The sequence below is a fragment of the Furipterus horrens genome, unplaced genomic scaffold (genome assembly GCF_987537825.1).
Source record: "Furipterus horrens unplaced genomic scaffold, mFurHor1.1.pri manual_scaffold_3, whole genome shotgun sequence".
In the NCBI taxonomy this organism is placed as follows: domain Eukaryota; kingdom Metazoa; phylum Chordata; class Mammalia; order Chiroptera; family Furipteridae; genus Furipterus; species Furipterus horrens.
In genome coordinates this window covers 108,420,717-108,448,282 of record NW_028327173.1, presented here as the reverse complement: position 1 = coordinate 108,448,282, position 27,566 = coordinate 108,420,717, and the positions used below count along the sequence as shown (strand labels likewise).

At 45.5% G+C, this 27,566-nt stretch overlaps 1 protein-coding gene across 2 annotated transcripts in view; it reads right to left on the bottom strand.

Annotated features, from left to right (window-relative positions):
* Positions 1 to 26,438, bottom strand: part of GRAMD2A (GRAM domain containing 2A) — a 38,114-nt gene extending 11,676 nt beyond the window's left edge. For both annotated transcript variants that reach the window (XR_016509758.1, XM_090270070.1), the window contains exon 1: positions 26,346 to 26,438. Coding sequence is in view for 1 of the 2 variants with exons in the window: in XM_090270070.1 (XP_090126196.1) it covers positions 26,346 to 26,386 (41 nt within the window). In the remaining variant the exon portion in view is untranslated. The remainder of the gene's footprint in view (positions 1 to 26,345) is intronic.
* Between the last annotated feature and the right edge of the window lie 1,128 nt (positions 26,439 to 27,566).

Sequence of the window (27,566 nt, the reverse complement as noted above, 5' to 3'; positions counted from 1 at the left end):
ATTTCAGAATTTATTTTGTTCCATCATTTCACATTCCACAGAGATTTTATGCCCCCTTGATTAAAAAAACCTTTTTTTTTCTTTTATTGATTCTAGAGAGAGGGGAAGGGAGGGAGAAAGAGAGGGAGAGAAGCATCAGTGTGAGAGAGGACACTGATGAGTTGCCTTGTGCATGCACTCCAACTGGGGACTGAACCTGCAACTCAGGCACGTGCCCAGAATCAAACCAGCGACATTTTGGTTTGCAGGATGCTGCCCAACCAACTGTGCCATACCGGCCAAGGCCCTTTTGATTTTTTTAATGTTCATAGAAAATATATAAACATAAACTATATAAATATAATGACCAAAATTTCCCATAAGAAAAATATTCCCCCAAATCACCCAAAGGTACATTTATGCATAAATTTATAATTTATGTGAATGGGATTATAGAGCATATAATATGTATGTCTTATTTTTCTTTCTTAATTTCATGGGAAATTCTCCATGTCACTGTCCATTCCTAAGATAGAGCCTCAGAAGTGAAATTAGTGGATTGAGAGTGAACATTTCTCAGGCTCTAGAGACCCACTTCCAAAATGCTTTCCACATGCTTTACCAATTGACACGGCCTTAGCACTTGTATCAGGGTGCCCAGAGCCTTACAGCCAAGCCCTACACTGGGTATTATCTTTTTCTCACCTTTTGCAAATTTGATAGGTGAGAATATAGTGTTCTTATTTCCATTTCTACTTATTGATATGTTGAACATTTTTTCCCAAATATTTATTAACCACTGAAAGGTGAATTGTCTATAAGGGTCTCCATATTTTTCTTATTGACTTGGATAAATTCTTTATTAAGAATATTAATCCTTTGCTTATCATTTTTGCAAATATTTCCCATAGTTAGTTGTTTGCCTTTTAGTTTTGTCTGGTATTGTTGCTATACCAATGCTTACTTTTTGTGTAATAGATTTCATCCATCTCTTTAATATCCCTGTTCCTTACTTGGTTTGAGTGCTTTGATAGGAGCGGCCCATAAAATGGCACATGTCCAAGTCAAACCACTGAGCCCTTAGAGGGCGGGAGCTGGGCAGCCCCTGAGCCCACTGGGCTGCCAGGGATGAGAAGGGCGTGGACTCCACTCTACGGAACAAGCACTAACTTGAGCCTGGAGACCAGGGGATAAAACAGGACCCCCAAGTAGGGGATGCAGCTTGGCTCAGGTTTCAGAGGCAGGAATACTGTCCCTCAGGCACTGGAGAGTGTGATGTGAGCTGCCAAGGCTGCAGGAACTCAGAGGACACATAGGTCACTGTTGAGTGAAAGAGTTACAGAGGGCTCTGACAGAAAAGGAAGCTGAGCTTTATCCATGGGGGAGAACTATGATCTTGAATGGATTCCATAATCTACCTGTTTGTGGATAATCATGCCTTCGCATGGGTTCCAAACTACTCACCTTTAGGTTTATTGTGACTTTCTTGGGGAGCAGAGGCTACCCTCGGCCCTTCACAGCCCATGGCGGAAGCCCTGCTGGGGCCCTCCCAGCACCCTGATCACAGCTATCCTGCAATTGGGTGCTCTCGCTGTTCATCTCCAAGGCCCTAGACATCAGGGACTCTGCCTCCTCCACACTGCGACCCCTGGGCCTGAACCCCAGAATGCTGCAGGCACTTGTGACATGTTTGAGGAATGACTGGGAGAAGACGGTGTAAGCAAGGTAGAGAGCAGAAGCTGGAGGAGCTGCGGACCATGAGAATAACATTCCCACTGCACCTCCATGAAGGAAATCACAGTAATAAATGGTGTCATTTGGGAACACATAACTTCCAAATACCTTTAAACTTAAAAGCAACCCCTTTACTTGTGATCATTAGGATGGTTACAAGTCATTCCTTCATGTCCATTCATGAGCCAGCTCTCCTGGCTGTCCTAATATGGAGACCCCACTGTCGTCAAAATGCACTGCTTTCAAAATTATCTTCAGGTCAGACATTCTACTAATTAGTCTTCACCCTTACAGTGTTTGTTTAGATGAGTAAAAACAAAGGGAGAGCAATGTCAGATGAGAAGGTCTGGGGCTGAGTGATCACTGAGCATTCACCAGCAGAGCAAGGCAGGTGGGTGGGCACCCAGAGACTAAGTGAGTTCCACCCAGAGGACCAGGAAGGAGGCTTCAAGAGCAGGGAGCTGGGAGTGGGGAACTACCTTGGCCCCCCAACACTGCTGACAGCCTCTGTCCATTCCTGCAGAGACTTCCTCAAGCAAGTTGCTCTTACTCTGTGGGCTGTAAATTACACCCCCTGTCCATCGATCTCCATCCCACCTCCATATGCAAACTGTGGAGTTAATAATATTAGAGGTTCTCCAAGAAGGTAAAAGACCTATACTCAGAAAATTATAAGATACTGAAGAAACTGAAAAATATACAAATAAATGGAAGCATATACTGTGTTCATGGATAGGAAGAATTAACATCATTAAAATGTCCATACTATCCAAAGCCATCTATAAATTCAACTCAATTCCTATCAAAATACCAACAACATATTTCTCTTCATTGTCTTGGGGAGAGAGAAAGAGAGAAACATTGACCAATTGCTCTACCGTCCATCTATTCATTGGTTGCCCCTTGTATGTGTCCTCACTGGGGACTGAACCCACAACCTTGGATGATACTCTAACCAACTGGGCTACTTGGCCATGGCCCAATAGCATATTTCACAGAACTAGAACAAGTGATCCAGAAATTTATATGGAACCACAAAAGACCAAATAGCTTCAGGAATATTGAGAAACAAGAACAAAGTTGGAGATGCTATGCTACCTGATATCAAACTATACTACAAGACTATAGTAATCAAAATAGAATAATACTGGCATAAAAACAGACATATAGATCAATGGAATTGAATAGGTAGCCCAGAAATAAACCCACACTTACACGGTCAATTCATATTTGACAAAGGAGGCAAGAACATACAATGGGTAAAGACAATCTATCAATACATGGTAATGGGAAAATCAGACATACAAGCAAAAAATATGAAACTATACCACTTTCTTACACCATACCCAAGAATAAACTCAAAATAAATTAAAGTCTTAAATGTAAGACTCAAAACCATAAAACTCCTGGAAGAAAACATAGGCAGTAAAATCTCCAACATATCTCACCCTGGCTGGTATGGCTCAGTTGGTTGGACCAAATGTTTGAATGTTTGATTACTAGTCAGGGCACATACCCAGGTTTCGGGTTTGATCCGTGGTCGGGGTACGTATGGGAAGCAACCAATCAATGCTCTCTCTCGCTCTCTCTCTCTAAGCAATGAAAAAAAAAAAATGTCCTTGGGTGAGGATAAAAACATTGAATAAATAAAAAATCTCTGACATTTCTCTTACCAGTTTTTTTCTGCTATATCTGCTTGGGCAAGTAACACAAAAAATACCTAAATGGGACCATATCAAACTAAAGTTTTGCACAGCAAAGGAAACCATCAACAAAACAAAAGACAACCTACTGAATGAGAGAAGATACTTGTCAATGATACATCCAATAAGGGGGTAATATCCAAAATTTATAAAGAATTCATACTACTTAAAGCAAACAATTCAACTAAAATATGGGTAGAGGGCCTGAATAGACACTTCTTAAAGAGGACATGCAGATGGCCAATAGACATATGAAAAGATACCCAATGTCACTAATCATCAGAGAAATGATACAATGAGATATCACCTCACACCTGTCAAGAGTGGCTATCCTCAATAAATCAACAAACGAGTGTTGACAAGGATGTGGAGAAAAGGGAGCCCTCATGTACTGTTGGTGGTAATGCAGACTGATACAGTCACTATGGAAACAGTATAGAGGTTCCTCAAAAGATTAAAAATGGACTTGCCTTATGACCCAGCGATTCCACTTCTGGGCATATATCCAAAGAAACCTAAAACACTAATTCAGAAGAGTGTATGCACATCTGTGTTCATTGCAGTGTTATCCCAAGTACCCATTAATAGACAATAAAATAAAGAAAAGGTGGTACATACATACAATGGAATACTACTACACCATGAAAAAGAATGGAATAATTTTCCTTCTGGTCAAGATGGCAGCATAGGTAAACACAGCTCACCTCCTTGCACAACCACATCAAAATTACAACTAAATTATGGAGCAATCATTGCTCAGAACCCTCACATCAAGTTGAATGGAAGTCTGACAACTTTGGATTTAAAGAAACAGGGCCATCAGGTGGGTACCACATCTGAGACTCCAAAGACCTGGTTAACATTGTTTGCCCTGCCCTGCAAATTATCTGAGACTCGACTCTATTCTATCCAACTTATGGGCCCATCTAAGCTGTTAAGAGACTTTCCCCTATGAATGGCTAACTTTGGCTCATACTTCACAATTTCCTAAATCCTCCCAAACAAGCAACAGCTAATCTTGGTGAACCCCCAGCCCCTGCACCTCTTGCCAAGTTGCCCCAGGAATGTCACTAGCAGCAGCTAGCCTAGATTCACAATTCAGCTTTGGGTGGGAATCTCCAAGCCCAGCACAAGCAGCAACCATGTCAGATTGCTTTATAGCCCAGGTAGGGTGGCCCCAGGCAAAACTCAGGTCAGGGATGACCCTGGCTTGCACCACATGCAGAAAACCCCAGAGCCTGTGCACCCAGGGGACAGCTACAGACCACACTGGAGCAGTACCACCACCCTGCCCCTGCACAGCTGATCCTCCACGGAAGGCAGACATTGGTGGTCACTGGTCATAGCCAGTTGTTGCAGTTGACTGCCCTGGGTAAATCCCTCCCGTTGACCTGCCAACAACAATCAAGTCTCAACTGTAAGAGGAGGGTGTACTCAGCCCAGATGCAGGGCGCACCCCAAGTATCCAGCTGTGCCACTGGACCCTACAGGACACCGACTACATTAGACAATGCTCCAAGACAAGGAATCATAGTAGCTCAACCTAATACATAGAAACAAACACAAGGAGGTTGCCAATATAAGGAGACGAAGAAATATGGCCCAAATGGAAAAAAAAAAAAGATAAAAAATCCAGAAAAATAACTAAACAAAATGGAGACGAGCAATCTATCAGATGCAGAGTTCAAAACACTGGTTATCAGGATGCTCAAGGAACTTAGTGAGGACCTCAACAGCATAAAAAAGATCCAGTCAGAAACGAAGAATTTGTTAATTGAAATAAAGAACAATTTACAGGGAAACAACAATAGAGTGGATGAAGCCAAGAATCAAATCAATGATTTGGTAAATAAGGAAGCATAAAGCAACCAATCAGAACAAGTAGAAAAAAGAATCCAAAAAAATGAGGCTAGTGAAAGCAGTCTATAGGACAACTTCAAGCGTTCCAACATTCACATCATATGGGGTACCAGAAGGAGAAGAGAAAGAGCAAGAAATTGGAAATCTATTTGAATTAATAATGAAAGAAAACTTCCCTAATTTGGTGAACGAAGTAGACATGCAAGTCCAGGAAGCACAGAGAATCCCAAACAAGATGGATGCAAAGAGGCCTACTCCAAGACTCATCACAATTAAAATGCTGAAGGTTAAACATAAAGAGGAAATCTTAAAAGCAGCAAAAGAAGTTAATTATCTACAGGGGAGTTCTCAGAAGACTGTCAGGGCAGAAGGAATTGGCAAGAAATATCAAAGTCATGAAAAGCAAACCATTATTATATGAAATATTAAAGGGACTTATTTAAGGAAAAGAAGATCAAAACTATGAACAATAAAATGGCAATAAATACATATCTATCAACAGCTGAATCTAAAAAACAAACTAAGCAAACAAGAAGAACAGAGACAGAATCATGGATACAGAGAAGATTTTGATAGTTGCCAAATGGGAGGAGTATGTGGGGAAAGGGTGAAGAGGTAAGGAGACTAAGAAGTATAAATAGGTAGTTACAGAATAGCTATGGGGATATAAAGTACAGTATAGAAAATAGGGTAGCCAAAGAACTTCTACCCATGACCCATGGACATGAACGTTGGTGTGGGGATTGCCTGAGGGAGGGGGGTATGTTGGGTGAAGGGGACAAAGGGGGGAAAATTGGGACAATTTTAATAGCATAATCAATAAAATATAATTTTTTTAAAAAAGAATGAAATCTTACCATTTGTGACAGCATGGATGGGCCTAGAGTGTATGTACTCAGTGAAATAAATCAGAGAGAGGAAGACAAATACCATATGATTTCACTTATATGTGGAATCTAAAGAACAAAATAAACAATTAAAACAGACTCATAGGTGGAGAGAGCAGAGGAGAAGGGGACTGGGGGACTTGGTTGAAAAAGGTGAAGGGATTAAGAAGTACCAACTGGCAGTTACAGAACTGTCATGGGGATGTAAAGTACCACATAGGAAATACAGTTGATAATATTGTAATAACTATGTATTGTGCCAGGTGAGTATTTAAAATATCAGGGGAACACTTTGTAATGCATGTATATGATTGTTTAACCTCTATGTTGTATGTACACCTAAAACCAATACAAAATAATAATTGAAAGTAAACTGTAATTGAAAAAAATATCAGGTTTTCTCAAATCTGCATTTATTTTTTTTCAACCAAAGCCACAGAAATATTATTGTCATGAGGGTAATGGAGCAGGGGAGGCCCAGTATTTTGTACACTAAAGGGATAGAAAAGGTTGGCTAGTGTGGGAACTCAGGCCACCTGCCCATTCCTTCATTCCTTCTGGAACTACTTACTGAGCTTATCATATCATGAGCCTGGTATGGCGCCTGCCAAGATGGCAGGGATGGGTAGCTAGTACTAGATGTCAGGAGGGGATCCAGGTCCATCAAGAAAGGGGAGACACAGAGAGGGTAGGAGAGGGATGAAGAGGCAATGAGTAGGGAACCCAGAGATGGAGAATCACGCTGCCTCCCACAGACCTCATGGACTTGGCCTCATAGGACACCTGACCCGTGCACTCTGCTCTGAATGCCTCCTCCAGGGACTCACTCCCACATTTACACCTCTAACCCTGATACCTCTGCCCTGCCATCTAGGCGTATCCATCAAAGTGAGCTCAGTGTCATGCCCCCAACATGCCCACTTCTGAGCACCAGTGTCCCTGAAAAGCTCCGTCCTCCACAGTGACCGGAGGCAGAGCCCACTCATTCTTCGCCCCACTGCCCAACTAATCAATCCCCAAGGCCCCGAGAGCCTTACCACTACTTAAGCCACAATGCCGTCCACTTTCTCCATCCTGCTGCATCATGCAAGCCCTGGCCACCATTGTCTTCTTTCTGGATACAGTACTGGCAACAGCTTCCCAACTGAACCTGGCCCAGCCTTGCCCTTACATACCTGGCCCTCTCCTGCATCCATACTGCTAAATAGCCATCTGGGGCCCGGATATAATTTGGCCCCTCTCCTGCTGACATACCTCCTTTTGTTCCCTCTTGCCTCCTCAGCTGGCTTTCCTGATTCTCCTGCTTCCCTTTCAAGACTCCCCTGCAGTTCTGCGGACCCCTTTACTTTCTCACCACAGCAGCTCTTCACACCTCCATGTTCACTGTACCTCGAATTCCTTCCCATGCTTATCTACCTGATCATCTTGTAAGCTCCAGTTCAAAGGTCACCTCCTCTGTGAAGCCTTCTCTGGTTTTCCCACAGTAGAGCTGTAGTCCCTTGTCCCTTCTTCTGTTCTGCTGCCCAAACACTTATGACAACAGACTGTGCTTGTCTTTTTATACATCTGTTTCCCCACCCCGTCACTTGTGAGCTCCCCCAGGGTTGTGTGGTAAACATCTCCGTATCCCTGGGACACAGCAGGCACCCTGTGTTTGCTAAATGAATGAGTGAAGGAGGGACAGAGAAAGGGAGATGACAACGCACCAAGAGGGAGCAGGGGATAAAAGAAAGCAAGACAGTAATAATGAGGGGCATAGGGAATGCCTGCCCCCAACAGTAGAAGGAGGAGGGGGCTGGACAGGAGCTGATGGGTCACCCACAAATGGGCCCTTTCCTCTAGGATCCCTGGCCTGTGGGGTAGTCAGGCGGCCCTGGCTCAGCACTACCAGGCACTGAATCCATGTGGTTGACTGATCAAAGGAGGCAGGCAGCAAATGGAAAGGGATAAAGTTGCCCAGACAGGATGGGATGGGCTACTGGGGGAAGCACAAGCTGGGCCCCTCCTGCCCCCACTGTACTGTTCCCTTGGCTACATTCCTCTGGGCTGGGACACTTCCAGGCAACACTCCTCCAGCTTACCCTGCCCACTCCTAACCACAGGGCAGACCTCCCTGCGGGGGCTCCTTCATATCTCCCCTTCTCCCCTCCTCGCCTCTGGCAGAAGCAGTACCATGGCCAATGCTGAAGCATAAAGCATGGCCAGGCCTCGCCGCCTGACCTAGCTGGGCCTTCGTGGTCACAGTGGGTCCCCTTTGGTGTCTCCTGCTCTAGGGAGACCCCCACACTCTCCCTAGCGCTTCTTGTGGACATCTGAGATACTAGAGCATCCTGTGGGTCCTGCCAGCTCTTCTCAAAGCCAGGCCCAGAGCCAGCTCCACCCTCTCCTGCCCCCAGGCAGGACCCTGTGCCCCAGGGAGCTACAAGGAGAGACCCTCTCTTCCAAATGAAAACACACACCTTAGCAGCAGGTGTCTGAGAATACAAATCCAAAGACCACGGAAATAGCCATCTAGGGACAGGGAGCTGAGTGGACATCTGTCCTGGAAGGAATGTTGACCACTGGGGTTCCTTTGCTTCTTGGGTACTTTCTTTGAATGGAATCATATCTTATGTGTTCTTTTATGTGGCTTTTACTCAGCAATGTATTTGTGACATTCACCCATTGTTCCATGTAGTTTTAAACTGTACATTTTTGCTAGTGTTTAGAATTCTATTCTATGGACCTACTACAATCGATTTATTCATTTTACTATTGATAGGCCATTGGGTAGTTTCCAGTTTTTGCCTGTTCCAGAAGTGCTGCTATGAACATTCCAGTACCTGTCCTACGGACACAAATATTCATTTATATATGTAAACACTTGGGATTGGAATCTCTGGGTTTTATAAAGTAGGCGTATGTTCAGCTTCAAAAGGCTCTCAGGTGATTTTCAACCCACAGCGAGTGTTATGAAACCACTGGATGAACCCTGCCTCACCCCCACTTTCTTTGTGGTTTCTGGTCTCCAGGGCCAATCCTTCTACCTGGGTTCTGGACCCAGGGCCCTGACCTTCCTGTGCCTTTACCCTGCCTGCCCTTCTGGAGTCCCAGGAACATCCTTGGCAAAACAGGGAATCGCATTGTTAATAGAGATTTCCTCCATCTGTTAAGGTCACAGAGCACATTTACTAAACTGCGACAAGAAAGAAGTAAGAAGACCAGCAGCTTCCCTGTGTGGCCAAGGCCAGCTCCGAGCCACACTGTTTCCTTCCCGAGGGGCCACAGTCCTGACACACAGGCCAGACCTCTCCCAAGGGAAAGCTGGAATGGTGGATAGAGTCAGCCTCATCATTAGTACACTGAAACTTGAAGATAAAAGGTAATCACCTTCTGCAAAAAGTAATTCTAATATATCTAACACAGGAGCTGCACTTACACACTTGCCCAGAAGCTGCACCTTACTTTTCATTTTCTAAGCTGATATTCCATATCTAGGACAACTAACTGCTTTGCCAGTTCTGATGAGCAGAAAAGGGGAGGAAATCCCATAACTGAATTCCGTAGTGAGTGTAAGGGGTGGGGCTCAGGGCGCTGGGGACCACAAGCTGGATCTGGACCCAGCCGTCCAGCTCAGCAACCCTGGCAAAGGACTCAGGGATGGGAGGCGCTCGGCATAGCCGTGGGCATACTTCTCAGGAGCTGGTCTGAGAACACCTGGGTCAGGAAGGTGCTTGCTTTCCCATTACTGCTTGTGGCATCTGTGAAATGAGAGAGATGGGGAGTGCCAGAGGCCCTGCTTCCCAGCATCACAGTTTGTCCTGAAGGAACCCGGCCACAGCCGACAGAGCCACAGGTGTGCTCCAGACCCAAGCGCAGCCCTCGCAAGCTGAACAGCAGCCTCTTTAGAGTGACGAGATGAGCAGGCCCATCAGATTCCCGTTCTAATGAGTCCTAACTGGGAAATATGAGATGTGGAGGAGTGCAGCCAGAGGCAGCGAACAGGCAATGCTGGAGCAGAATCTCTGGGTGCCCCTGAGACAGAGAGAAGGTAGTGGACACAGAGAGGAGCAGGGGCCATGGGCCCAGCCCCCATTCTGGGAACAGCAAAGACAGCCCACCCCCTGTGGGTACCACTAACTTTGAACTCTGCTTCCAGTGTGCCAGCACTTGTAGCCAGACAAGGAATCCCCACAGTTAGTTTGCCCAGAGACCACACACCAGAGCCCGCATGTGATGTCATTTAGGCAGGGAATACTGCTTACATTTCACAGGTGGAGAATGGAGGCCTAGCTGGGTTCAGTGACTGCCCACACAGTCATTGTCAGGGCCAGGACTCCAGGCAGGTGTGTCTGACACCCAAGCCTGGGTTGTATCATGTGTCCCACAAGATTTCAGGGCCAGGAAGGGAGAGGATTCTCTGAATGCTCAAACTAAGTCAAACCCTATTAGCTGAGGGAGCCCCTGGGGAGGAGGGAGGTGACCAGATCTGGCTCTTGATCTCCTCTCATCCTCAGTTCAACTCTAGTTCTGCAAGGGAGGTGGCACCATCCCCACTATATAAATGAGGAAACCGAGGCCCAGAGAGGCTCAGCACCTTGCTCCTGACTACATTACTGGAGAGTAGTGGATCCTGAATTTAAACTACTGTCTGGCTGAAAGTATGCACTCTTCCTACCGTGGCACAGGGCTGGAGGAGCTCATGGGCCCTGGCCTTCTGCCATCTCCTGTAGCTTTTCTGGCTGCAGCTCTCCCCAAGAGCCCCAGTGCAGGAGGATTGGGGAACACAGAAGCGGGGGTCTTGTGGGCTAAGATGACTATGTAGGGGCCCTCTGGGGAGTGGGATTCCTCAAATCACACCCTCTCCCCCAGGCTTTTATCTCCTCTACACAAAGAACCAAACAAACTGGGTTAGTTGCTCAGGAGGAGATGTGGGCTGGCCCAGCCCTCTCTGGGGGTTGCTAGATCCACCCAGAACAAGGACCCCTTTGAGCTCTAGTGCTAACAAGAACTCCTACCTACAGGGATCTCAGAAACCCTGGGTTCTCTATCCAGTGGGAGCCGGGAGGGCTGAGATCAAGCTTGGCTCCATCGCTCACTCGCAGCAGCTAAGACACTGCCCGCTGCCCAGGCTGCCCAGAGATGCTTGGCTGACTGGACCAGTCCTGGTTAAAGGATTCCAGTTCCCCTTTTCTCTGCTCCTTGACCTCCCACCAAGGCCTGGACTCTCTCAGCACACCAGAAAGGTGCAGCTCCTCATGAAGATGAAACCCAGGAGCAAATGCTCAGGCTGACAGCTACCATGCACTTGGGAAGTGTGCTAATGAGGTGCCCCTTCCAACTCTGCCTGGGCCCTGCTACACTAACCTGATCCTGCCCAAGATGAAGTCCATCTTGTTTTCATCCACCAGTAGCTCTCCTCCCTGAAGCCTGGTCGGTTTGTATCTGCTGGGAGAACAGATCCCTTCCTGCCTGTGTTCACACCCAATCCACTCAGCTGTCTTCCTTTGCGGCATTGCCTGTTTTATGTGTCTGTCTCCCCACTGGACTGCGTATTCATCTCTTGCCTAGGACCTCACACAGCTTCAGGCATACAGTAAGTGCTCAGTAACTGTTTATTGAATAAATAAATGCTTCCCAATGAAAAGTCCCTCTGTGTTTGTTCAGCAGCAGTAGGGCTTTAGGACACAAATATATGACCCCGGAGTAAGAGCAACCCACTCAAGTTTACTTCTGGTTTCCCCTGACCCTCTGGGTGGCCCCCAGCCTCCTCCTTTTGTTTGCTCCTCCTTGACATGCAGATCTTCAGGGCTGCAGATCTGAGAGGCCATGGCACAGGCATGGGGAGGGGGCCGGTTCTCACAGCCTTGCTCATTGAGCCTCACGCCCACTGCCAGCACCACTGAGAGCTGAGTTGGCCCTGAGTCCATCATGTCCCCTGAAGGATGCCTCGAGGTACAGTGCCCCATGGAAAGTAGAGACGGAGGCACCGCTAGGCCCCAAACTGCACCTATAAATCTTCATACATATCCTACACAACTGAATCTTTCCTCTAGGTAGGACTACAGCCAGAGGGAGCAGCTGGGAGCAGGGCCCTCTCTACACCTGGGCCGCACCCAGTGACTGCCTCCCACCCCTCTTGAGCCCAGAGGCGCTCCCACAGCTCAGGCCCAGCCATACTCAGGATGCCGCCCTCTCTTCTCCTCCCTCCACCAGAAGCTTGAGGCCAGTGATTGCTGCCTGCTTCCTGGCCTGCAGAGTGAAAACAGTTAGGAGGGAGACAGGTAGGATAAATAGCTGAAACGCTGAAACTCAGGAGCTTTGCTTATGGGAATATCCAGGATTTCCTAGGAAGCCCAGGCCACACCATGGAGAGGCAGCTGGTTCTGCAGAGAGAGATCTGCCTGTTTCGGGAGCAGCATCTGTTTGAGCTGGCACCCCTGGACCTGGTCACCGACCCCTTTTTCTTGGCAGGCCACTTGGGGCCTGGCTGTTTTGAGACAAGAAGCTGGTCATTCAGGTCTAAAAACAGACTTGCATTCATTAAGAAACAGAGCACCCCTGTGCTCCGGTGGCCACCCTTTGCCGGGCCTGCTGAGGGGAGGGCTCACAGACAGTCTCAACCACTCAGACACCCCCACTCGAGGCTGCCAGGAGGTGGGGCTACTCTGGGGACAAGTCAGCTCTGTCCATTCATGGATACCATCCAATGCACCCCACTCGACCTACCATAGGCCCTTAGAATCAGCCTGACCTTGTGGACCCACCAAGCTCTTTGCAGGGCTCAGGCAGTTGGGAGGGTCCTCAGGGTCCTGAAGAGCCTGAGTGTGGGGACAAGAAGACAGGCGGGGGGCCTGGAAGGACCTCACACTGCTGAGGAGGCTTGGGGAAGCCACTCTCTTTCTGGGCCACAGTTACTCCTCTGCAACAAGGCAAGAACCTCTCAGCCCAGGAGGGAAAGCAAACGTCTGGGAGAAAAGCAAACAAGAGCCTGGCATTGGGTGTCCTGCCGATGGCTACTGGCCCTTTGTGTTCAGAAGAACCCCTGTCCTGCAAGAAACTGGCAGGAACACAGTCCTCCAGGGCTTCCAGCCTCTCTGCCTTCTTCCTACTAAAGGCCTGCTATTCGCTTAGCTCTGTGTAAGTGTTATGTACACTCAGAGGTATGAGGCAAGCTACTATCTCCAAAACGCCTGGTAGGAGAGGCAGACATGACATAAATATTTACATAATTCAATACATAATTATAGCTGTTAAATATATTCTATTAAGGAAGAGCACAGTGTCCTAGGAGGACCTCCATCAGGGAGTCCTAACTCAGCCATGGAGAGCTGGGATGACTTCTGTGAAGCAGCAGCAGCAATTGTGCTGATAGCCAATGGATGGTAATCAGGCGGGGTCTGGGGTGGTTGGAGGGAGTTGGAGAGGGGCCATTATAGAGAGACTATGATATGAAAAGGTCCTCTGGCCAGAGGTATGTGGCATTTATGAGAAACACAAACTGAGCCTTTGTGTCTGGAGGGTAGAAATGAATAGTGAAGTGATGAGCAATGAGGCTGGAGAGGTAGGTTGGCAGGGCTAAATCATGTAGGGCCCTGTGGGCACCAGTAAGGGTTTTCATCATTCTCTTAAAAGCAATGGGGACCCAATGAAGGGATTTAAACAGAGAAATACACTATCAACTGTGTATGTTAAAGAGATGACTCTGATACATATATGTGCTGCAAAGTCAACCAAAGGAGGTGGAGCAGGGGGAGTAGAATATTGATGAAATAGGAACAACCTTATGTTTGTGGTTATTGTACCTGGGTGATGGACACATGGGGGTCCACCCTACTACTGTATCCTTTTATATTTGTTTAAAATTTTCCATGGAGACATATCAGTTAGGAGACTGTATTCCAGCTGAGAAAAAAATGTCTCAGACTTGGTGGAGGTGATGATGTGCTAGAGATGGATTCAGGATATGTATTTCTAAATAGAACCAATCTGAGTTGGTGATCAGTTAGATATGAGGCACAAGGAAAAAAAATATCAAATATGACTGTTGATTTCTGGTTTAATCCAGTAGGATACTGCTCTGTTTTCCTGAGCCAAAACAGGGGAAAACGTATTGGAAAAAGGATGTCTTTGAAGGCAACAATCATGAGTTCAGTCTTGAACATGTGTGAGGAATATTTAAGTGCAGGTGTCAGGCTATGTATGGGTATAAAGCTCAGAAGGAAGGTCCAGACTGGAGGGATAAGTTTCTGAGTTATTTGGTGCATGGTGGTACAGAAGCTAGAAAGTTACCCAATGGGGAAATGGAAACATAAAGAGAAGCTATCAACAAGGGTGCAAGATCAATTCAATGAGGGAAAAAAAAATCTTTTCAAAATATGTGCTGGGACAACTGGCTATGCACAGGCAAAATAATTAATTTGGACTCCTATCTCACACCATATACAAAAATTAATTTAAAAATGTCAGAGCTAAAACTATTAAACTCTTAAAAGAAAACATAGATGCAAATCTTTGTGACCTTCAATTAGACAATGGTCTGTGAAAATATGACACCAAAAGCACAACAAACAAAAGAAAGAGTAGATAAATTGAACTTCATCAAATTTAGAAACTTTTATGCTGCTGGTATCATCAAGAAAGTGAAAAAAGATATAGAACTTCCAGCCAAGATGGAGACATAGGTAGACACACTGCGTCTCCCTCACAACAAAGAAGGCATTACAACTACCTCAAAACTAAAAAATACAATCAGAAATTCCAGAAAATCAAACTGCATGGAAGATCAACAAATGAACAAATAAAGAAATACTCATCCAGACAGGTATGACAGCTCTACCTAAGACACAGAGGCAAACACAGAAAGCTGTCAAGTTGAGACAGAGAAGTATGGCTCAAAAGAGAGAGCATATTGAGGTTCCAGTGGGAGAACTAACAGATTCAGAGTTCAGAACACTGGTGATAATAATGCTCAGACTTGACAGACAAGATTAAGTACAAAAAACACAGAAGGGAAGAAGTGAAGGCTGTGCCATATGAAATAAAGGAAAACCCACATGAAACCATTGGTGAAGGAAAGGAAACCAGGGTTCAAATCAACGAATTGGAACGTAAGGAAGAAATAGACAGTCAACCAGTACAGAAGGAGGAAACAAAAATTGGGAGAGAAAAAAAAAAAAAAGGAGAGGCTTAGAAACCTCTGGGACAACTTTAAATGAATCAGAGGAGTATCAGAAGGAGAAAAGGAAGAGCGAGAAACTGAAAACTTATGTGAAAAAATAATGAAGAAAAACTTCCCTAATTTGGCAAAGGAAATAGAAATACAAGTCCAGGAAGCACAGAGAGTCCCAAACAAGCTAGACCCAAAGGGGACCACAACAAGACACATCATAATTAAAATGCCAATGGTTAAAGACAGAATCTTAAAAGCAGCAAGAGAAAAGACGAGAGTTACCTACAAAGAGGTAACTATAAGACTATCAGCTGTATTCTCAAAAGAAACTTTGCAGGCAAGAAGTATTCAAAGTGATGAAAAGCAAGGACCTACAACCAAGACTACTCTATCCAGCAAAGCTATCATTTAGAATAAAAGGGCAGATAAAGTGCTTCCCAGACAAGGTAAAGCTAAAGGAGTACATCATGACCAAGTCCTTATTATATGAAATGGTAAAAGGACTTACTTAGGAAAAAGAAGATGAAAGCTATGAACATGAAAGTGACAACAAACTTACAACTATCAACAACAGAACTTAAAAAAAAAAAAAAACTAAAGCAAACTAAGCAAACAACCAGAATAGGAACAGAATCATTAGTATGGGAAGCATTTGGATGGTTATCAGCTGGGAGAGGGAAGGGGAAAAAAGGGGAGAAGTGGTAGAGGGATTAAGAAGCATAATTGGTAGGTACAAGATAGACGGGTGGAAGTTAAGACTAGTACAGGAAAGGGTAAAGCTGAGGAACTTATTGCACGACCCATGGACATGAACTAAGGGGGTAGGATTGCTGGAGAGAAGGGATGTGCTAGGTGGAGAGGAGCAAAGGGAAGAGAAATTGCAACAAATGTAACAGCATAATCAATAAAATATAGTTTAAAAAAAAGAAAGTGAAAAGAAAACCCACAGAGGGAGGAAGCAACTGCAAATCAAATATCTAATAAGAGACTAGTATCAAGAATTTACATAGAACTCTTCCAACCTTGAAGATATTATACTAAGTGAAATAAGCCAGTCAGAAAAAAACAAAAAAAAAACCAAAAAACACTCTATGACACCATTTATACGAAGTATCAAATTCATAGAAACAGAAAGTAGAATGATGGTTGCCAGGGGCTGGGAGGGGAACATGAAGAGTTATTTAAAGGGTATAGAGTTGCAGATTTGCAAGAAGAAAGAAGTCTGGAAGTGGATTACACAACAATATAAATATACTTGACACAAATGAACTGTACCAATGAACAGAGAAATGGTTAAAATGGTAGTTTTTATGTTATGCATTTTTCTTAACCACATATTAAAACTTTTTAAGGGACTATTGAAGCTGAACAATAAAAAGACAAATAATCCAACTAAAATGGACAAATGTTTGAATAAACACTTTTCTAAAGAAGATATCAAAGTACGATAAGCGCATGAAAAGATGCTCAACATCATTAGTCATTGGGGAACTGCAAATCAAAACCACAATAAGATACTGTTCCATACCCACTAGGAGACTATGATCAATACCAGGTGTTGGTGAGTATGTAGAGAAATTGGAACCCTTGTACATTGCTGGTGCAAGTGCTTAGGAGAAGAACAGTTTGGTGGTTCCTCAAATGGTTAAACAGAGTTACTGTATGACCCTGAGATTCCATTCCTAGGTTTGTACCCAAGAGAACTGAATACATGTCCACATAAAATTCTGTACAAGAATGCTCTCAGCATCATAAATATTATTATAATAGCCCAAAAATGTAAACCCCAATATCCCTCAACTAATGAATGGATAAACAAAATGTGGTATATCCATACAGGGCAATATTATTCAGCCATTAAAAAAACACGAAGTACTGATAACTGGTACAACATGAATGAACGTTAAAAACATTCTGCTATGTGGAAGAAGCCAGTCACAAAAGACTACATATTTTATGATGCCAGGTACAGGAAATATCCAGAATTGGCAAACCGGTAGAGACAGAAGGTAGATTAGTAGTTGCCAGGGGTTGACGGGAGGGGAAGATGGGAAGTGATGGATGGACTTAGGGTTTCTTTTGGGGTGATGAAACTGTTTAGGAGTTAGTGATAATGGTTGCATAACTTTGTGAATATACTAAAAGCCACTGCATTGCACATTTTAAAAGGGTGAATTGTACAGTTGTCCTTCAGATTACACAAGGGGGTTAGTTCCAGACTCCCCCCATACACATCCCTGTGGATACCAAAATGCCAGGATGTTTAAGTCCCTTATATAAAATGGTGTTGTATTGCTACAGCAGGGTATGCATACATATCATTGCTTCTTTCATGGGGATTCAGTGTGGAATTTTCTGGGATCGCCCCCCCCCCGAAAATTTTTGATCCCTGGTTGATCGAATCCAGGGATGTGAAGTGGGGAGGGGGGCGGTATTCCAAGGGCTAACAGTGTCTCCAGGAGGAGGGGGAGCTGGGGAAAGAAGCCTGGGACCTCAAGAAGCGCAACAATTACCGACTCTGTGAAGGAAGAAGAGGAGTCCCACACGGAGCTTGGGAGAGAGGGGCCCAAGGCGTAGAAAGAAAATCAGGTGTATAAGCTGTTGTGAAATCCCAAGGAATGTTTCAAAAAGGAGGGATGGGAAGGCAGTGCAGTTTGCTGAGAGGCCCAGGAGGAGGAGACTGAAAGGCAGTCAGAATCCAGACTAGATGCTAAAGGCTTGCTCCCCCTTCCTCCTTCCGCGCCGGACTGCACCCCGGGGATGCACAATGAGGCCAGGTCTGTGACCACAGGTGAGGATGCTGCTGAGCACAGTTGAAAACTCGAGTCACCAGCTCAGCAACACACCAGCCCTGCATTCAGCTTTCCTCCCAGTGAAACCACAGAGACGCTGGAGCAGAAGGAGAAGCAATTGCCTGTGCCCTCCTGATTCCCTGACGGGCGTGCTTTGGGTCGAGAGGGAGAAGGCACTGTTCTTGCCCTCAGCCTGGTTGCCGGGTCCACCCTTCCCCAGGCATCCCCCTTTTACACTAATACACCCCCGGGGCCGACTGAGCTGTCCTAACCCTCAAACCTCAAGTCCATTTTCTGCGGTGAAAGGGAAGCCACGCCCAGAATTCCAGCACAGCAAGGAGACGGGAGACAGAGATCCCGCCCACTTGGAGGCGGAAGCTGGGGGTCCTCAGGCATGGGGGAGTAAAAACTGAGGCAGCCTGGAGGCGCTGTAGGGGGTGCATCCTCGGACCCGTACCTCTCGGCCTCCCTACAAAGGGAGCCCACGCCTCATCCGGGAAGCCCTCTTGGGTGGGTGCCCAGCACCAAACCCGGCAGCGGGCCCGGATTTGAGGGGCCCCAAGCATGCCCTGCTCTGTGCCTGGACGCAGGCTCTGGACAGCTCTGCTGCCCCAAGCAGTGCTCTGGCTAAGGGTTCAGCTTCCTGAGCAATGACCTATAATAGTTTTAAGGAGCTTGCTGAGACCTTTTCCTCTAGGGAGAACCCCAGCTTGTCTAAATAATAAACACCCCCGAGGAATGTCTGCTCTAGCCACCATTATTCAACATTGTTCTGGAGGTTCTAGCCATTGCACAAAGACAAGAAAAAGAAACGAACAGTTTATATACTAAAACGACGCCTCACTATTTGAAAGATTGTAAGATAAACTACCTGGAGGACATATAATCAATTGAAAAAACATTAAAAAGTGTCCAGGATATTCTTATATTTGGGCAATAGTCTAGGCAAAGCTGTAATTGGAATAGAAACATAATAAACTTTTACAGAGTTAATTATTACTTGGTTACAAGATCAACATAAAAATCAGTAGTTTGTAGACTTGCAGTAAACAGTTGTAAAATATATTTGGGGGAATGACACATATATGATACCCAAGAATAAACGTTAAAAAAAAAAAAAAGACAAGAAAACCACACACTTTTTAAAATGACATAAAAGGAGACTTGAATAAGTGGAGAGATAAACTCTGTTCTTGAGTGGGAAGATTCAAAATTTTAAAGAAGCAAATTTATCCCTTTTTTTAATCCTCACCTGAGGACACGCTTCCTGATTTTAGAGAGGGAAAAGGAGGGAGAAGGAGACGGACAGAAAGATCCATGTGAACGAGAAGCATAGACTGGCTGCCTTTCATAGGCACCCCGGCATGGAGCCAAACTGCAACCCACGCATGTGCTCCCAATTGGGAATCCAATCATAACCTTCGGTTTGCAGGATGACGCCCTGCCAACTGAGCCACACCAGCCAGGGCAGATTTATCCCAAATTAAATGCAAGAGCTTTCCCCTAACAGATGTCAGAACAAACGGCAAGCTAGATCAATTAAAATAACGCAGTATTCACTGGTTTAGGGAAGACATATATAGTCACACCTGGCTGGTGTGACTCGTTTGGTTGGATCGTGGTCATAAGGAAGGGTTGCGATTGGATTCCAGTGAGCCTACATACCTAGGTTGCCAGTTCTGTCCCTTTTTGGGTGCCAGCAATCCCCGGTATCAGCACTGGTGTGAGGATTAAAAAAAAAAAAAAAAAGAGGGATAGAACATAAGTCCAGAATATGATCTATGGGTATCTGAGTATTTAGTAATATAATTAAGAAGGTATTTCAAATAACTAAGAATGAATGGACCAATAAATGATATTGGCTACCTCACACTAGTAACAAAAATAAACTCCAGGTACATTAAATATCCAAATATTTTCTAAATCAATAAAAAACTAAAATAAATTGAGGAGATTATTAAAATACCAGGAAAGGTCTAAGCAAAACATTAAACCCAGGACACATAAAAGGAAAACTTTAGTCACATTAAAAATTAAAAACTGACTTCCAACCAAGATGGAGGCGTAGACAGACACGCTGAGTCTCCCTCCACAACTAAGAAGGAATACAACTACCTCAAAACTAGAGACAACCAGAAGTTCCAGAAAATCAAGCTGCATAGAAGTCCAACAGACAAAGATATAAAGAAGAAATACTCATCCAGACAGGTAGGAGGGGCGGAGCTGGGGTGGAGAGGACGCAGTGTGGTGGTGGCAGCAGAGCAGCAGCAGGCCATCAGAAAGGACAGTTTAATGTTTTAAAAAGTCAGGAGAAACACCTGGTGTTGCATTCCCAGCTCCTCACCAGACCACTCAGCTCACAGTCCCAGCACCAAGAAAAATCAAGCCTCATTGCTTCTGACTGTGCAAACCAGTGGGGGTTGGGGTGGAGGCAGAAACTTCCAGTCTCTCAGCAGAGTCCCCTTGTTTAAAGGGCCCCCATGGTCCTAGAACTTCCACAGACCCAACCACTCTGGGAACAACAGCCAGGGCAACAGCTAGAGAGACACCAGTCCCATGCGGAAGTGGGAGAAGTGTCTGGAAAAGGGGCACGTGCTGAGCAAGCAACATTGTTCCCTCTCAGACCCCTCCCCTACATAAGGTGCTACAACATGGTGAAACAGGTTGCCCTGTACTGACGAATACCTAAGACTCCGCCTCTTACAATGTAACAGGAGCGACAACTCTTCCTAAGACACAGGAAAACAAACACAGGAGCCTGTCAAGATGAGGAGACAGAGAACTACTGCCCAAAAGAAAGAACGAATCAAGGTTCCAGTGGGAGAACTAAGCGATGAGGAAATAGCCAACCTAACAGACGCAGAATTCCAAACACTGGTGATAAAGATGCTCACAGACTTGACAGATATGCTTTAGTATGGCAAACGCATGGGGAAAGAAGTGAAGGTATGCTAACTGAAACAAAGGGAAATCCACATGAAACCAAATGGTGAAGGAAAGGAAACCAGGGTTAAAATTAATGGTTTTGAACACAAGGAAGAAATAAACAGTCAACTAGTACAAAATGAAGAAACAAGAATTGAAAAAAATGAGGAGAGGCTTAGGAACCTCTGGGACAACTTTAAACGTGCCAACATCTGAATCATAGGGGTGCCAGAAGGAGAAGAGGAAGAGCAAGAAGTTGAAATCTTATGTGAAAAAATAATGAAGGAAAATTTCCCAAATTTGGCGAAGGAAATAGACATACAAGTCCAAGAAGCACAGAGAGTCCCAAACAAGCTAGACCCAAAGAGGACCACACCAAGACACATCATAATTAAAATGTTAAAGATTAAAGATAAAGAGAGAATTTTAAAAGTAGCAAGAGAAAAGCAGAGAGTTCCCTACAAAGGGGTGCCTATAAGACTATCAGTTGATTTCTCAAAAAAAAACTTTGCAGGCAAGAAGGGACTGGCAACAAGTATTCAATGTGATGAAAAGCAAGGACTTACAACCAAGATTACTCTATTCAGCAAAGCTATCATTTGGAATGGAAGGGCAGATCAAATGCTTCCCAGACAAGGTGAAGCTAAAGGAGCTCATCATCACCAAGCCATTATTATATGAACTGTTAAAGGGACTTACTTAAGAAAAAGAAGATAAAAATTATGAACATTAAAATGACAACAAATTCACAACTATCAACAACTGAATCTAAAAAATAAAAACAAAATCCAATTAAGCAAACCGGAATAGGAGCAGAATCATTTAGAGGGTTATCAGCTGGGAGGGGGAACAGGGAGAAATGGGGAAATGGTGCAGGTATTAAGAAGCATAATTGGTTGGTAGAAAATAGATTGGGGGAAATTAAGAAAAATACAGGAAAGGGTGAAGCCAAAGAATTTATATGCATGACCCATGGACATGAACTAAGAGGGGGTGGGATTGCTTGAAGGAAAGAGGGTACCGGGCAGAGGGGAACAAGGGAAAAGAAATTGGAACAACAGTAACAGCATAATCAATAAAATATACTTTAAAAAAAGAATGATGTCTACAACGGACTGAAGCACATCAAATCTGTTAAAATCCATGATATTATAATAATACAAAAATGACCCATTGCTAACCTCTGGTAAGTACTATGGACTCATTTCATTATTTTGAAAAATTGTAAATAGAAAGAAAGATTAAGTTTTAAGTTCTGCCTTCCTAGTACTAGCTATACATCAGGGTAACCAAATATATGAAGAGGAAACATTTCTTTGTATGAATAGATTCAAGGTAATAAATGATGAAAAACTGATAGAATTAGAGCAATATCATTTTACAATTCCTAATAAAATAATGAGTCTAAATGAAATAATCATCAAAGTCTGCTAACATCCTCCAAAGAGAAATAACCAGATGTGCTTCCTCAAGTGCTTAATACCTCTTGAACCTGAGCAACTTCTAGATCCAACTCTCTATTTATAGGAAATACTGGAATCAGAGGAATATTTTAAACTACCAACCAATGGAGAAATGGCATAGGACAATTAATCCTGTTTCTACAACAAATAAATTGCAACAACAATGGAAGAAATGGAAGGAGAACTTATAGCTTACAAAAGATTATAGAGAAATAGATATATAGGTTTGATGTGTCAACCAATTGTAAAACCTCATTTGTATCCTTATTAAAATAAATAAGTGGCCCTGGCTTGTGGTTCAGTGGATTGAGCTCTGGCCTGCGAATTAAAGGGTCTCTGGTTTGTTTCTCAGTCAAGGCACATGCCTGGGTTTGCAGTCCAGGTCCCCAATTAAGGGCATGCAAGAGGCAACCACACATTGATGTTTCTCTCCCTTTCTTTCTCCCTCCCTTACCTTCTCTCTAAAAAGAAATAAAACCTTTAAAAATAAAGTAAAATAAAATAAATGGTACAAAAACATTTATAAGGTGATGGGGGAACTTTAAATGATGACTAGATATGTGACGATTTTAAGGAGGTTACTGTTATTTTTTAAATGTTAAAATGGTTTTGTAGCTATATTTTTAAAAATATAAACATTTTTCAACTTGTTTGGTAATCAAGGAAGCCCAGTATGAATATCAATTCTGAGGTGTTGCTGCTGGGTTATTTTAAAATAAAATTTTGAGTAGTGCTTCAAAGTTCAAAATTCAAAACTTATTTTAAAATAGCATTTTGTGTAGCCCTGGTGATTATGGGCCTATTTCAAGTAATCTGATTTATGTTAACACATATCAGAAATATTTAATCTTTTTCTATAGAAGAGAGAGAAAACCATTCTTACAACTAGTCACAGTTGTCTGCTCAGGCTTCCCATCCACAGTGCTGCTCTGACCCTAAGTCAGATTTTAAAAAGGGATACCAACAAAATGAAATACCAGCAGGACTCTGACAATTATTTAATATACCATTGATGTGCCTGTCAACACATTAGGAGGAAAAGCAATTCATGTTTGATTTGAACTAATTCTTTATGTGCTTTTTATTTTATAGATTTTTAAAAATAGTGCCAGCCAAAAGCAAATGTCCATTTAAAAAATTAACAATGTGATTTTGTAGTAGATTTTAAACCTGAGGAAACACTAATGTGATTTTGTAGTAGATTTTAAACCTGAGGAAACACTAATTTAAGACAAAGACTTGGATCAAATTTCACAAGTTATTAAAATACTCTAGTCCTAAATTATGACCAAGGATTTCTAGACTAATAAAAATGTGCAGTTGTGGTGGGGAGAAAGGAGGAACCAGTTTGCCCTGTAGAGGCTTATTTTCTGGGAAACAATGCCTTCCTGCTGGCATCTGTGTGGTAACAGGCAGTTCCTCCATGGGGAGGCAATTCCTTCTGAATTACACAGAAAGCTCCATGCCCAGGGGCTTCTGCCCTTCCCCTTCTCCTTTTTTGCCTACCTTAGTAAACAGCTGGGAAATTAATCAAAGCTTCAAAGGCTGGTGATAACAGATGGTGACAGATCAATGCCCTGCAGCTCAGGTGAATAGCAGCCCAGGTGAATAGCAGCATAGTGGCCAAGATGGACTTCATGCCAAAGAATGATTTTCACTTCTCAGAAAAGGAGAAAAAACAAATGACTTTCTGGTGTCTGGATGCAGACATTGGACACCAAAGTGGAATGCTGAACTGTTCTTGAATTAATGGGCTTTCCATAGGTAGTCACAGCAAAGAAGAAATGATGTAAAGAAATAAAATACCTTCAGATATTGAGGAGAAACATGCTAGGTAGAAGAATCACTGAATGACTGCATGGAGAAGGGTTTTAGGGGGTCTATAGTCCGATTGCCTTACCTGGTGGGTAGAGAGGACACCCTTTACCCCCTCTCCCTGAAACTCTGAAAAGCTGAGCTCTGAAAGGAGCTGGACTTCAGAGCCAGCTGGAGGGGAACATGGGGCAAAGCAGGCCCAAGGAGAAGACCTGACTTGTCTTCAAGTCATTGCAGAACAGGAACAGCATTAGGCTGATAACTCACTTCTGACCCCTAAACAAGGCTCTTCACATTGGTCTGATAAATACGGTATGTGGCATTCAAGGACCGAAGCCACAGCTCAACCAGGTTAAGGACTGGGTGGAGCCACACAAGAAGGTGTGTAGAAAAGCTTCAGGGAGGCAGGCTGCCAAAAAGCCATATTGAGTACTATCCACCTCAACCTCAGAGGGCCTCCTAGGTGGATGAATTGGCACACAGGTCTTTCTGGTCTGCATTAAGGCTTTGAGGTCTTGTTTAAGCTTTTTTTTTTGGTTTTTGTTTTTGAAATTTAAAGCAGTATCACCAAGGAATGGATAGGGCCTGGGCTTTCCACTCTTGGCTATTCAGAACATTCTCTCAAAGGCAAGTCAGGTAGGAGAACTTTGATTTGTCTCCAACAGAAACTCTCCTGGAAGCTCAGTGCCAGCCTCTGTCAGCTTCACCCTCTAGACTGCCCATTTGCTCCAGATGCTCACTGCTTTACTGGCCCTGTCAAACTGCCACCTCACACCTGAGCATGTCTGCCGGCATGGACTGGACTCCAGCTAGTGTGATCAGAGAACTGTGGAGGGGGCATACTGCTCCCACCCCCACTGCAGAATGGGAGGGGCACCCTCTACGCACCTCTCCCTGCAACTCCGGAAGTCTTTGCTCTGAAAGGAGCTGAACTTCAGAGCCAGCTGGAGGTGCACGTGGGGCGAGGACACCACAGATGGTCAGGGTACTCTTTCTCTAGGATCCCAGTCCCTGCAAGGATGGCACCTTTAAACAATCACGGGGTGGGGACAGCAAAGGGTAGGGCATCTGGGTAGGGCCCCACCAGCCTCTTTGAGGACAGGACAGAGGGAGCCCTGAAGCATTCCCACAGCTCCAAATACCTGCGTGGAGTGGGCAGACTCACATTCATGCCTTTGCCCCCAGTGTTGGAGGGCTAGGGGTGCCAGGCTGCCCTCCAGAGCTCAGATTGTGGTGCCTGGGACCTGAACAAGGGCAGAAACTCACAGCCTCATCCACTGGCTCTGTCTTCCCCAAATAATGCCAACCCTCGAGGTACCAAGACCTCAAAGGACAGAGGCCACAATTCACCCGAAACACCACCTCCCGCCTGCCCCTGCCTCTTTGCCCCTTCCTCAGCTGCAAGAACTTTTCTTCCTCCCAGGAAGGCTTTGGATCAGATCTCGAGGCTGAGAGACCGGCCCCAGCCCGCCTGACTGGGGCGGGCCTGACGCAGGGGTGCGGCCCAGTCATGCCAGGACAGCACCACGCTGCCTCCTGGGCATCTGCGGGCCGCTACAATTGCAGACCTGGTTGGGAGGGCTGACAGGCTGACACCCTCACCAAGGGGGCAGCAGGGAAGCGCCAGCTTTCGGGTGGGGAGCAGTCAGGGCTGGAGGTTGACATGGCTGGGGAATGAATGAATGTATGTTTGAATGAATAGCGATGATGGCAGAGGGTGGTGGTGATGGACTACGGGAGGCGTCCCAAAGAGGATGCCCTCCGCAACCCTGATGCTGCCCAGATTTCCCTCATCCCCATGTCTAGACCCCTTTTGTGGAGAGCAGACAGACCGCACAACGAGCCCGGACCCGAATACCCCGAAGCCGGCGAAGCACCAGGGCTGGCGCAGCGCAGCTCTGGAGCTGAGCCTGCATTTCGGCGGCGGGGAAGTGCCTGCTCTCAGGGCAGAAAGCACCAGGCGCAGCGGGCCCCACCCCGCCCCTCGCGGCAGCCTCTGGGGCCCTGAGCCCGGCACGAGAGCTGCAGCCGCTTACCTGCCCGCCTCGGTAGCCTCGCCCCTGCTCAGAGCGGTCATTGCGACGCCTCCAGCGAGCACCAGAGCACCTAGCTGCCAGACCGCGCGCTGGCCTTCGCCGGCCCGCCCCTGCCCGCCTCCTCCCGCCCATTGGCTGCCCGCGCGGGACGGGCCCTGCCCATTGGCCGGTCGTTCCTCCTCTCCAGACTCAAGCTCCCCCCAGATCCTCCAACCCCTTCTTGGGTCTGCATCTCCTGCCCCTCACTGAGGGCCTTGGGTCGCCTCCACGTTCTTCCTCTTCAGCCTTCCCAGTCTCGGAGTTCGGTGCTCTCTGCAACAACCGACCCCAGCCCTCCTCCAAACCCTGCCAACACTGAACTCCAAGGTAGCTTTCATATTCTCTCCACACCAGATTAGTGAGGGCCTGAGTGGGGAGCACCACAGGCGTGCTGAACGTGGCAGTCAACCAACTGGGAGCCAGAATGCCATCAAGCACTTCTCTCAGCGTTGGAAACTTCAGGGTCACCCAAGCAAAAAACTTTTCAAGGAGCCTGGGAAGGACTGAAGCTGGCCAGATCACAAGTAGGGAAGGTTGCAGAAGTAGAAGGGCTGAGATTGGTGGTGCTGGTGGGACGAACAACGAACTGGGTCTTGAGAATGGGATCACACTCACATCCCCCAACTCTTTTGGCCTGCAAGTCCCTTCCCTCCTATCCCCACCAGGTAGGGTTTAGTCCTTGGGAGTGGTCAAGAGAGGGGAAAGGTACAGGCCAGATCCAGTTCAGTTTCCAAAACTTTCCCACCTCCTTGACCCAGCTGCACCATGGAGGGAGGGCATTGGCAAACAGGGCACAAATGGAGCCCAGGCCTGAAATTGTTCTAGGAATGGAAGCCGAAGCTGGTCTCATCCTACAGCTCCCAGCAAGAGCCTCTACAACGTGAAGGCCTAAGAGGAGAGCAAGCCAAGGGCCACTTGACTCCCAGTTTACCCACCAGAACATGAGGGGCCCTTGTCACTGTCCTCACATCTTTGATTTAAATAAGCCATTAAAATTTCCCCAGCTGCAGCTTTTGCACAGCTGGCACACCTCCCCAGAGTCCTTAAGAGGGTAACCTGTGCAAGACAGTCAGCTGCTGCTTGGCCAGCACTTCTGCACCTTGGAGATGGACAGGACGATAGGTGGCCTGAGCTGTTTGGGAGCCCCCAACAGGAGCCTCGAGGCTCATGCCATTTTCACCC